We start from the raw sequence: 12,326 nt of genomic DNA on the forward strand, positions 1-12,326 counted from the left end.
GTTTCTGTCACTGTCTCCCTGACTGCTCTGATCTGACCATTCGTCTTCTCTTCTGCATTATGTATGAGTTTCTGAAGCCTACGCTCCACATCATTAATTTGGCTTCTGAAGGAGTGTGTCACACTCTTTGCTCCTTGTAATGGTGTCCCCATCCCCCCTCAACCTCTTTCCTTAGTTTTCCACCTCCTTTTCTGACTCATTACTTTATCTCCTCTTTGAGCTAGAGTTTCACAGATTCTGTTTGCTTTACATTTTTGAGCCTCTAAAGCAGTTACCTGAAGTTTTCTTTGGTTTTCTGGAAGAAGACTTTTTCCTAAATGAAAACTTTATTGGTCTTCTATATGCTATAGTCCAGTTCTTGATTTTTCTTGGAAGTCTGTTGACATAGGTCCATAAAATTTGTATGGAGCCACAAAAGACCTTGAATAGCCAAAGCAATCTTGAGAAAGAAGGACAAAGCTGGAGGTATCACAATCCTAGATTTCAAGACATACTGCAAAGATGTGGTCATCAAAACAGTATGGTACCGGCACAAAAATAGAAAAGAGAGCAGAAAAGAGAGCCCAGACATAAACCCACACTTAAATCATTAATTAATCTATGACAAAGGAGGCAAGAATATACAATGGAGAAAAGACACTCTCTTCAAAAAATAGCTCTGGGAAAACTGGACAGCTACATGCAAAAGAATGAAACGGGACCATTTTCTTATACGATACCCAAACATACTGTCAAAGCGGACTAAAGACCTAACTGTGAGACCCCAAACCATTAAACTCCTAAGAGAAAACATAGGCAGTAATTTCTTTGGCATTGGCCATGGAAACATTGCTCTAGATATGTCTCCTGAGGTAAGAGAAACAGAAAGCAAAAATAAACTGTTGGGACTACACCAAAATAAAAACCTTTTGCACAGGGAAGGAACCAATTAAAATAACTAAAAGGTAACATACTGAGTGGAGGAAGATATTTGCAAACAATATATCTGATAAAGGGTTAGTATCTAAAATATATAAAGAACTTACACAACTCAACACCACCTTCCCCCAGTAATCCAATAAAAAAATGGGCAGAGGACCTTAAGAACATTTTTCCAAAGAAGACATCCAGATGGCCAACAGACACATTAAAAGATGTCCAATATCATTCATCATCAGAGAAATGCAAATCACAACGACAATGAGAGATCAACTCACACCTGTCAGAATGGCTAGAATCAAAAAGACAAGAAACAACAGGTGTTGGTGAGGCTGTAGAGAAAAGGAACCCTTGTTCGCTATTGGTGGGAATGCAAACTGGTATAGCCACTGTGGAAAACAGTTTGAAGTTTCCTCAAAAAATTAAAAATAGACTTACCATATGATCCAATAATTCTACTACTATTTACCCAAAGAAAACAAAAACACTAATTTGAAAAAATGTATGCACTCTTATGTGTGTTTTTTTTTTTAAAGATTTACTTATTTATCTGAGAGAGAGTAGGGGAGAAAGAAAGCAGGGGAAGGGTCAGAGACAGGAGGGGAGAGAGAATCCCAAGCAGACTCACACTCAGTATGGAGCTTGACATGGGGGTCGATCTCACGACCCTGAGATCATGACCTGAGCCAAAATCAAGAGTTGGATGCCCAACTGACTGAGCCACCCAAGTGTTCCTCTGCTGTGCTTTTAAAAAAGTAATACTGCAAAATTGGAAATAAGGGAACTGTCCCAAGGATAGGAGACAGTGAAATAAATTACTGTATAGCAGGTGATGGAGGAAAGAGATAGTAAAAATGACATTTCAGGAGACTATTTACTGACCTGGACATGTTATCACAGTACACTATTTGGTGATAAGTCAGGTTGCAAAATGTAATCACCACAGTTTTATAAAAAGAAAAACAGGTAAATGGCTAGATGGAAAAAACATGGAAATGTAGTTCTTAGAAATTATTTAAACTTTCTTCCTTATACTTTTATTTTCCAACATTCTCTAAAGTAAATGAGCACCATTTTTATGACCAGAGAAATAGTGTTATTTTTAGAGTAGGAATTAAAGGCCTCGGAATAGGGTGCCTAATTTCTTTGTCTCACTCGTAGCTTCTGGATGTTCTCTCTCCCTTACAAGCCTTACACATACTATATGCTTTGAGATATATCCAACTTACTTTCATATATTTACGGTTTGAAAAAAAATTCTAAACAGAAGAAGCAGAGTATATGTAAAATATATCTTCAACACTTGCAAATTCAATTCTTGCGTCCTTGTGTGTTGTTTCTACAATATTTCTTTTTAAAGATTTTATTTATTTGACAGACAGAGATCACAAGTAGGCAGAGAGGCAGGCAAAGAGAGACGGGGAAGCAGGCTCCCTGCTGAGCAGAGAGCCCGATGTGGGGCTCGATCCCAGGACCCTGAGCCGAAGGCAGAGGCTTAACCCACTGAGCCACCCAGGCGCCCCTCTATAATATTTTTTGATGATGTATTCTTTTTTCTTCTACTATTTATTTATCTATTAAAAGACTTTATTTATTTATTTGAGGAAGGGGGAGGAACAGAGGGAGAGGGACAAGCAGACTCCGTGCTGAGTGTGGAGCTCGATGAAGGGTTCAATTCCAGGACTGGAGCCAAAATTAAGAGTCAGACGTTCAACCGATGGAAACAGCCAGGTGTCTCTGATCATGTGTTCTCTTCTCTTTTAAACACCAAATTACAAAACCTCAATGCCCAAGAGTAAATGCAAGTAATTCATTTTTTCTCTAAGGCTATTCTATTTCTCTTTTCAAACTGTTTTCTCCAAATTTTTCTTAACTGTTAGGAGAAGGATTGTGAGTCATTACTTGTCACGACATGGTCTCTTTTCTTCTATGTCCATAGCTTCCCACACTCGTCTGCTTCTGCTACTGTCTCTGGGGCTTTAGCTTTTAGAGCATTCATCAACGGACACTGCTCTCTCTGACCTTGTTTCTTCGTAGTCCATTGAATGCAAGATGATATAAAACAGGTTGATTTATCTGTCAGCAATCAGCATCTCAAGCCCATGGTGACAAAATTAGTCTCAGCTGAATGACAGCGTTATTAGGGATTGTTAGCACATCCCACAGTGAGAGCAAATGAGCAACTGACAGAGAGAGAGAGAGAGAAAGAGAGAGAGAGAGAGACAGAGAGAGAGAGAGACACACTGGGCATAGTCACTTGGCAAGTTTGTCAGCTGTTTCCCAGTCCCAGCTGAGAGTTAGGTCTGCTTAAAGGTGTGGTCCACCTGCAGAGCCCACCAAGTCACAGTCCCAGGGACTGGCCCAATGCCCAGTGCCAGGGGCAGGAGGATCAAAGCACACCTAGCAGTGCCCAGTGGAGAGGTGGCTTCCACAGCCTTCCTGGGAGCCTGCGACTGGGCCTGCCTGGGACCCCTGTACCTTCCCCACGGGACATCTTCTCCACACCTGTTCTCCTGTCGGGCTGGACGAGCTGGCTCTGGAGACCATTTTCTTCACTTAAACCTGTTACGCTTTGCTCAGCTCATGTCTTCCGTAATGTTTCACAAACTCTCCCTGCTCAGTGATCACTGTCATTAATGTACTTTGCCAGTGCAGTTTTATGCAGCTTAAGTCTCTCATGGGTGAGAAAAAGGAGGCGGCGCTGGTATTCTTTTCCTGAGGACTAGTTTCCATGATAGTCATATGTATGTTCTTTATTTCTTTTTTAGGATCCTGAGTATTACTTGCCAAGCTTTTTTGCTTTTTGGGAGGCCTTACGAGTTCTATGTGGAATTGCCTTTTTTCTTATGATACATGGAGAATAGTTACTTTTTTTTACGCAGCTGATACAGGTTCTCAAAGAGAACACCCATCTTTGTCGGGCAACACCCTGAGGGGCTTCTAGGTGGGACAGAGAAGCTCCCACGGATGCTGGGAAGCAGGTGTGAGTGGGGGAAGGACCCAACAAACATTAAACGAGAGTAGGGACGGCGCTCAGGTAGGTGGGGAGAGGGTCTCAGAACCCAGCTGTGTGTGGCTCTGAGGTCCGGCTGCCGCTGCGTATAGAGCCTCCCTCCTATGTCCCCTGGAAAATCTGGGACAAAGCCGACGTCAGTCCTGGGCTTCTGTGCAGATGATGTTTGGGGGGGATATACAGGACTTCAAGACCATAGTGAACGTTTTGGCTACATCTTTCCTGCCATGAACTGCCCATACCTCTCTGAGCTCAACGTATTCCTTTCTCTTACCAAACAACTGCTTCTTACCAAACAACTGCTTTGTGCGGTTACTTTTTTCCTCTTCTACCCCCCCCCCCCCCCCGCCGCCGAAGAGTCACCCCCTTTACTCTCAGGAGCAGCAAGCACCATCCTTCCCTTCCCTCCTCCACGCTGGACACTGTTCCAGTCACGGTGACTGCAAAGCCCAGAGGTGGCTCTGTGGCAGGCTTCCTACCTTGCCAACCACGGTCCTTTCCTGCTTGGTGCCCGACACCTGTCCTGCCCATGCAGTGCGTCAGCCCCCATCTGCCGGCCCCCATCTGCCGTGCTCCCACCTGGAGCCAGCTCTGTGCGACCCGTGCTTGCGATTTCTTCCACTGGAGCCTCCAGATGCGCCCCCCTCCCCCCCGCAGCATGCTTCCTGTCACTCCGGGGCCCAGAGAGAGGCAGGACTCACTCATCCTTCCCATGTCACAGCCTCTGCCCCCTCATTCCCATCACTTTCCGCATGAGTTCAGTGAATTCTAGGAAGTGCCCCTCACCTCCGTCATGTACCTGTCCTCTGTCACTGACCCTCCAGGCTCCTCTTGTCCCTCTCCTCTCCTGCACTGACCCCTCATCCATTCTGGAAAGGCCACTTCTCCCTGGTGACTTTCTTCCTCTTCCCTCCCTCCTCAAGGCCCTTACTAGGGTCAGTGCGGAGTGTTCTTGATGGTTTCTCTGTCTCTCCAGATTTTTTTTTTTCGTCTGGCTAATTGATAACAATATACACCTAATTTTGCCAAGAGTTGCATCAAGTAGACTTTTCCCCCAAAGCCCTGCTATGCCTCAAAACAAGAGGTGTCTCAACACCTTTTGCATGAGCTTCGCACCCAGTAAGATGGCTATCATACAAAAAATAAGTGTTGGTGAGGATGTGGAGGAAATGGAAGTTTTGTGTGTCGTTGGGGGTGTAGCCTTCATGGAAACCAGCGTGGTGTTTCCTCGGAAAGTTGCACAGAGAATTACTGTGTGATCCTGCGCTCTCCCGTCCGGGTATATGCCCAAGAGGACGGAAACCGGGGACTCCAAACACTCGAGCACCTTTGTTCAAAGCAGGACTTTCACAAGAGCCCAAAGGCAGAAGCAGCCCGAGACGATGAGCACCGTCCCCAGGTGAATGGGTCCGTGAGAGGTGGGACGTGCAATGGAATCTTCTCTGGCCGTGGAGGGGAAGGGCGTGCTGACAGACACTGTGGTGTGGACGAACCCCAAAGACATGCACCAAGTGAAGTGTGGACAAACACTGCACGATTCTTGTAGGAACGAGTTTCCCAGAATAGTCAAATTCACAGTGACGGAAAGGCTGGAGGTTCCCAGGGGCGGGGGGAGGGTATGTGGGGGACAGCAAGTCTGCTGGAGGTCGGGATACATTCCAGAGAGGGACCGCGGAGAGGACGGCTGCACGAGCCTCTGTGAACTTCATCCTACTGGGCTTGCAGATGGTTCAAATGGCGAATTGCACGTTATGTGTATCTTAGTGTATTTTTTAAAAAAATAAAGAAATGTTCAAGGTTGGGTGAGCAAGGGGAGAAACCATACGTGTGACCACGAAGCTACAGTGGGCATGTGGTCCCTCGGGGCCACCTCTCTCGTCAGGAAGCTCTGGGTCCTCTGTGACACCGGAGGCCATTGGCGGCCCCTCCCAGAACCCCTACAGAGTCAGAGATGCCCACAGAGAGCCCGCTGCTGGGATCCCGCGGCTGCGTCTCCCTCACCCATCGCCACGGGAACAACCTTCCCTTCTGCTACCATCTAACGAGCTCGACTGAGTTGGTTAATGATTTCTCCTCGTTCTTTTCGAGCCTGTGCATGGGCCTTTGGTGACTCTTGAAGAGCCCTTCACTGGGGGGACATCCGGTGATTGTCTGGGTGAAGGTGATGGTTACTATCACGGGTGAGGGTGGAAGGTGACTGTCACACGTGTAATTTTAAATAAATTATACAGAATTTATCTTCCTGGTTAGACTCCAGGCACGAGAGCTGTCCCATGACCAAGGCCGGTGCCCACGGTCTTTCCAGTCTCTGGCCATGGAGCTGGACAGTTGGGCTCTAGCGTCGTTCTCCCTAGTGTCTCCCACACGGCCTCGCTGAGTCCGCTCCCACTTCCCGGTGTGTCTGCCTCTGTGACCCAGCTCCGCCTCCGGCTCCCGTCTACACGTCTGTCTGCGCCTCCCCCGCACCCCTGGCTGCCTAAAGCGGCGCCCCTGAACGACCCACAGCTCTTCTGGCAAGTCCAGCTGCCCCAAAAGAGCCATGCCCAGCTCGCGCTAGCCTTCCTTGCCCCTCGGGTACCACCTCCGATCCAACTACCCGCTTCTGATTCTGCCGGGCCTTCTCTGAGCGTGGGGAGGGGGTCGCCCGTGCGTCCTCATCCCAGCGGCGCACCACTGCAGAGCGGGCGTGTTTGTCAGAAGAGCGAGTCCCCCCACCACCCTGATCCTTTCGGAGAACGTCTGTCCTGTGGATCTCATTCTTAGATCTGTTTCTATACTAGTGGGGCTCTCCCTCCTTTACCTGTTTTTTTTTTTTTAAAGATTTTATTTATTTATTTGACAGAGAACACAGTAGGCAGAGAGGCAGGCAGAGAGAGAGGAGGAATCAGGCTCCCTGCTGAGCAGAGAGCCCGATGCGGGACTCGATCCCAGGACCCTGAGATCATGACCTGAGCCGAAGGCAGCGGCTTAACCCACTGAGCCACCCAGGCACCCTGTTTTTTTTTTAAATTAAGATTTCATTTATTCATTTGAGAGAGAGAGACCGTGCGCATGAGCATGGGGAGGGGCCAAAAGAAGGGGAGAAGCAGATTCGCTGCAGAGCAGGAAGCCCGATGCGGGGCTCCATCCTGGGACTCTGGGATCATGACCTGAGCGGAAGACAGATGCTTAACTGACTGAGCCACCCAGGGGCCCCTCTCCCTCCATTAGGATTGTTTGGTTCCTTGCTCTTTGCTCTAGCCTAGAGATGAAGGAGAGATGTCTAATCTGTAGCTGATGTCTAACCAGCACCTGCAGCATAGAGGCCCCGAACAGTACATGCATACTTATGCCCACTTGTATCACGTCGTATTCCCCCCTCGCTTCATGTATCGCTGTGTCACTTTCTGTGCTCCTTTACTGCCCCCTTGGATAGCTCGAGCCCCAAAGCCCCAGTGTTCTCACAACTGTCCCAAGAGAGGCAGGAGCTGATGCTCTGTGGCTGTAATTCCAGCAGGAGGGGAGGTCTCAGTGCCAGGAACCTCAGGGAGGGACTGTTCGCTCTGCCAGGAGAAGGCTTTAGGGGTCACCCATTGTCCCCAGCAATTTGTCCTTTTTGAATCCAGATGCCTAGGCAAGACCCCTGTTCTGTGTGCCAGAGGCCCCTGGACTTGAGTTTCCTGGTGTCAGACTCCTGACAGCTGATGAACCCACACAGTATCTGAGAGCTCCAGGCTCTGCCTGGCCCCCTGCTGGCTTCTGAGTGGCATCTGGAGACTTTAGGTGGTTTCATCTTGCCTCGGCAAAAGGTCCCTCGTGAAGGGATCTACACTCATCAGCGCCATGAACGTGGTGAGAGGTGCCTGGCGCCTCTCTTCACTTTCCCCGAAGGGATGTCTGAAAACGTGGCCCACGGTTCAGTGCCTCCCTCCCAACAGCCCCTGTCAACATACCCAACAGAGTCTGATCTCGAAGTCACTGCATCGGGCAGGAAAACGATGATGGATCTCACTGTCAGACCCTCTCACTTACTGGCATGACAACAGAGCAAAATAGAGCTGAGAGGAATACGGGTCTATTTTTGGCAGCTCCTTACGGAATTGGTGCACACTGTGTATTCTGCATCATTTGAATCCTTGAGCACACTTGGAACTCGGAGGCAAACACTCATTTGTAAATGTTACAGCTGCCAAGGTTGGCCAGCGGCTCAGCTGGGTGACGAGTTAACTCTCACAGGGAAGTGGGAGGAATGCTGGGAGCTGGGTTCTGGCCAGCGGGGAAGGCTGGCTGGCGCGGGCTTACCTTGACCCTGTCCATACAGGCTTCCATCTTGAGCTGCTCTACAGCCTTCCTGGCTTGCGAGATGCTAGTGGTGCTGTTGTTGGACATGACTTCTTTCATTCTGCTGCCCCTGAAACAAGCGAAGTTGACGGGTTGGAAGAGGCTGACCCTCCTCGCCGTTCTCCCCTCTCCCACCCCCTACAGCTTCTCTGTCCCAGCCGGGGAGCATTGGTGAGAAAACCCTCCCTCGACAAGGGAAAGACATGCTTCTCTAGAGTGATGGGAGTGAGACACTCGATTGTCAAGGTGGTCTCAATGGTGGGTGGACCATATGGTCCCAGCGTTGCTTTAGTACTCCCATGACCGTAAGTAACACATTAACTTTTGTGCAGTACTTTGTTGGTAATAAATCATTTTCTTACACATTTGTTCATTTACTCTTCTAGCAGCCCTGAAGGTTGGCAAAGCATACTAAGTAACACACGTACGAACAAACTAAATTCTGTTTTGTAAGTAAAGAACTGCAAACCTCAGAGAGGTTTTGCAAGCCAACAGCTAAAGTGCTCATGGCCAAACTCTGTGGATCCTGAACCCAAACTCAAAGCTGGGAAGCCCAGCCACAGGTTCTTTCCATGGTTTCATGTGGCCCTCTGGCAATCCACTGCTCTAAGTACCTGTTTCCCCTGGAAACAACTGCTTTATTATTAATTTTAATTTGCTCTCATTCCAAAAACCTTACAGACTCTGTACTGGGAGTTTGTTTTTAAGCATTAACACACATACATACACACACCCCTATCCCCAGCATAGATTTGTTTTTCTAGAAGAAGGAAGAAATTTCCCTGATTGGATTTGGAATGATGCCACACGACTACGAAGAAACCTCTACAATGCTCACTGTTCCACAAGCAAGCATCGGTTCCCGCATCGATTTCCACAAAGATGCTGTGGTTTCAGGTGCCCCAGCTAATGACCAAGTAGTTTTACATGGAAGGGGCCTGAGAGCTGAAGATGGGCCACACAGGGAGCTTCCAAATGGCTTCCAAAGGCACAGAGGGAGGCGTGAAGAGACCTGGCCAGCATGGCGGCGCACACGGCAAGTGCTGAGGGTTCGGCACATTTGTGCTAACTCTGGTCCACGTGGGGCATGGCGGCCGTTTCATGTGTCCTCGGGCAACTTTTCAAAAAGTAGAAGTTTCTTGTTATAAGATACAGAGCAGCTGCCTCAATCAGAGTTTGACAAGTGTGTGTTCTTGTCTTGCTTGGGAACTTCTACTCAAGAAGAAGAGGAGAATCAGGAGTAGCAGGGTCTTGGGGACCCAGCGAACAGCCATCCGCACCCCACCATGGAGAGACATGCTGGCGTTTCTCCATGGTTTCAGGTTGGTGCGTGTCCCTGTGCATGTCCCCAAGCCCGAGTGCCTGCCCTGGGCCTGTGTGTGTGTGTGTGGCTGTGCCCCCACGGATGTGTGTGTTCATGTGTATCTGTGTGCCTGTGTGTCCACGAAAAAGGAAGGAGGAAACACACACAGGGTTTCCAGCCCTCTCCAGCCTGATGCACGCCAAAAAGGATCCGACAATCATTGTCTTCAGATCCTGAATCTCCCTTCCCATTCCAGAGCTCATCCTCTTTCCTCCTGACTTTGGGCTTTTAGGAGTTACGGAGGTCACCGAAGAGGGGTACAGGCACGACTGAGGAGAGGGCAGCTGCGGCCAGGGTCAGCAGGAGAGAAGAAGGAAGACACAGGGGAAGGGCCAGGGCCGGGGGAGGGGGAGCAGGGAGGGGGTCTCTGCACCAAGAGTGTGCGGGGGTGGGGATGGGGGTGTGTACGAGGGGGCGGCGCGTCTGCACAGGAACTTCTACCCGCAGAACTGGGGCCACACAGACGGGGAGAGGCCCTCACCCTCCCATAGCCCCAGGCCGGCCGCATGGAGCGCACCGATCCCACCCAGTTAGTGTCCCGTTCTTCCCCGTTGATGAAGAGGCGCACATTGTCAACATACCCGACTCTGCAGCACGGAAGAGCTCTGGCTGAAGGCTTAATATTGGGGAAGATCCCACTGAGCCGAGTCTGGGTTCTCGCATCCCAAACATAGGATAAGCTGGCGGGGGCGGGGGTGGGGCCGGCTCTCCAGCACCAGGGACGCATGGACTCTTACCCTGCCACGTCCTCTGTGTCCCCTCCAGACCAGGGGTGTCCACATCTCCAGTGTCACCTCTGAGCCTTCCTTGCTCACCCCCTTACTCTTCCTCAGCCACAAAGCACCACGTCCCTAGGGTCACCTAGTGTCACAGTCACCTAGCAGACGATCCAACCAATGGTCACTCCCTCCCAAGAGTTGTGTCTTTCCTGCCATGTAAATCCAACACCCTCCCAGGGAAGGGCTTCAAGATGCCACTGCAGAAAGCCCCCATGTACCAGCACTGGTGCCCATGACACACAGGTGGCCTTCCCGGGTCCTCGAGGCCAGCCACCATCCCACTCCCGGCCCCGGTCACCCCTTGTTTTCCTTCCTTGTTGGGGCACAAAAGGAGAAACCCCATCTCTGGCTGCATTGACTGGGTCTTGTCATACTGGCCCCTGGGGAATGACCCAGAACAAAAACAGGAGACGCATGGGGCCACCTGCCCAGAGCCCCAAGCTGGATGGACCTTGGACATTCTGCCTCTGAGCCTCAACACTGGGAAAAACTATTCTTCGCAGCTGAGGCCCCGTCCTGCGGCTGGAAGCCCCTCTTCATCCAAGGCTGACACTGCATATGTGGTGGCCCGTCCCTCCTCAGGGTCTGCCCTCTCACTCACCCCTTTCTCCTGGAATGCTGGTGTCCCTGGGTGTCCTCTCCTCAACATAGAGAAATATATTTATGTCTTTTCTGTCACCTTCAAACAAATAGACAAGAAAACAGAAAACCCTCGCTCCCCTTCATTTCCACTCTTAAGAAAAAAGGGACAATGGCCGATGCCCACAGAGGACCCCGACGTAACTCATGGTGGAGCTGCAAAAAGTAAGGCCAGAGCGCTCCCTTCCTGGGACACAGGATGACAAGCCTGTTCCATTCCATCTCCTCTGTCTGCTCTGTGGCCCGTCAGTCCTGTCAGACCCTCTCACAGGATGTTGTTCCTCATGTTGTCCTCCGTGACCCTTATGGTTTCATGTCCTTACATTCATGGTCTCCCTCCAAGAGGCCAGTAAGCTTCCTCACAGCAGCACATGTACTCAGGACCTAGACTGTGACAACCGCCCCCCACCCCTGCCACCCACACCTGGACTGCAGTTCACAAGCTTCCTGAGTGACTCCGGCATGGACCATAGGCGGAGAATGGCAGCCGGTTCCAGATCACGTGTCCTCTTTTGTTCCTTTTGTTCGTCAGGTCACCTTGGTTCCATGCATCTTCAGAACACTAAGGAAGTCCTTTAGAAGATTTGGTGGCGGTATGAATCCCTGGGGATCTTGCTAAAATGCAGGTTTTGATGGAGCGGGTTGGGGTTGGTCCAAGTGTGTGCATTTCTACCCGGCTTCCGGCTGCTGCTGGTCCGTGGACCAGACATTGATTAGTGCGGCTCTGAACGAATCCCCAGATACTACTGGAAGGGAACATAGAGGTCCAGGCCCAATCCCCTTACTTTTTACATGAGGAAACCTATTTAGGGAGATTAAATAACTTGATCTGATTGAGCCGCTTCGTGGAAGTGGAAGGTAGTGATTCCCTGGTGTGGCTCCCAGTGTGCTGCCCCTCCCGGACCTCATAAGGTGTGTGGGGCAAGATTAGGGTTTTCCCCCTGCCCCCTGGTCTATCCTGTTCTCCCAGGACAGACTCACCTGTCAAGTGAACTTGAACTTTGTCTTGCTTGGGACTGAGATGCCAGGGGCTTCCCCTGTGGGAGGCAACAAAACCCAGGGAGACCAGCCGGTGCTTCTGCCAAGTGGAGCTGGCGGCAGCTGAGTCTCTAAGAGACGAACCACGGGGGCGCCCGTGACGCCCTCCCTCCCCGCCGGGCCAGGCTGCTCTTTGTGTCCACCTGGGTAACAACTTTCGAGGCTATCCAGACCCCGTTCCTGCATGAGAACTGATGGATGCTCTCCACATGCCTGTGTGTATGTGGGTCCACATGGACCCGAAAAGAGAAACGGG

At 50.2% G+C, this 12,326-nt stretch overlaps 1 protein-coding gene across 4 annotated transcripts in view; it reads right to left on the reverse strand.

Moving 5' to 3' along the window:
- Nucleotides 1-12,326, reverse strand: part of GNG4 (G protein subunit gamma 4) — a 61,217-nt gene that overhangs the window by 16,463 nt on the left and 32,428 nt on the right. For all 4 annotated transcript variants that reach the window (XM_032312161.1, XM_032312163.1, XM_032312162.1 and 1 more), the window contains one exon: nt 8,213-8,321. In XM_032312161.1, the coding sequence (XP_032168052.1) occupies nt 8,213-8,311 (99 nt within the window). In that variant the 5' untranslated portion in view covers nt 8,312-8,321. The remainder of the gene's footprint in view (nt 1-8,212; nt 8,322-12,326) is intronic.

Source organism: Mustela erminea, chromosome 14, assembly GCF_009829155.1.
Source record: "Mustela erminea isolate mMusErm1 chromosome 14, mMusErm1.Pri, whole genome shotgun sequence".
Taxonomy (NCBI): Eukaryota; Metazoa; Chordata; class Mammalia; order Carnivora; family Mustelidae; genus Mustela; species Mustela erminea.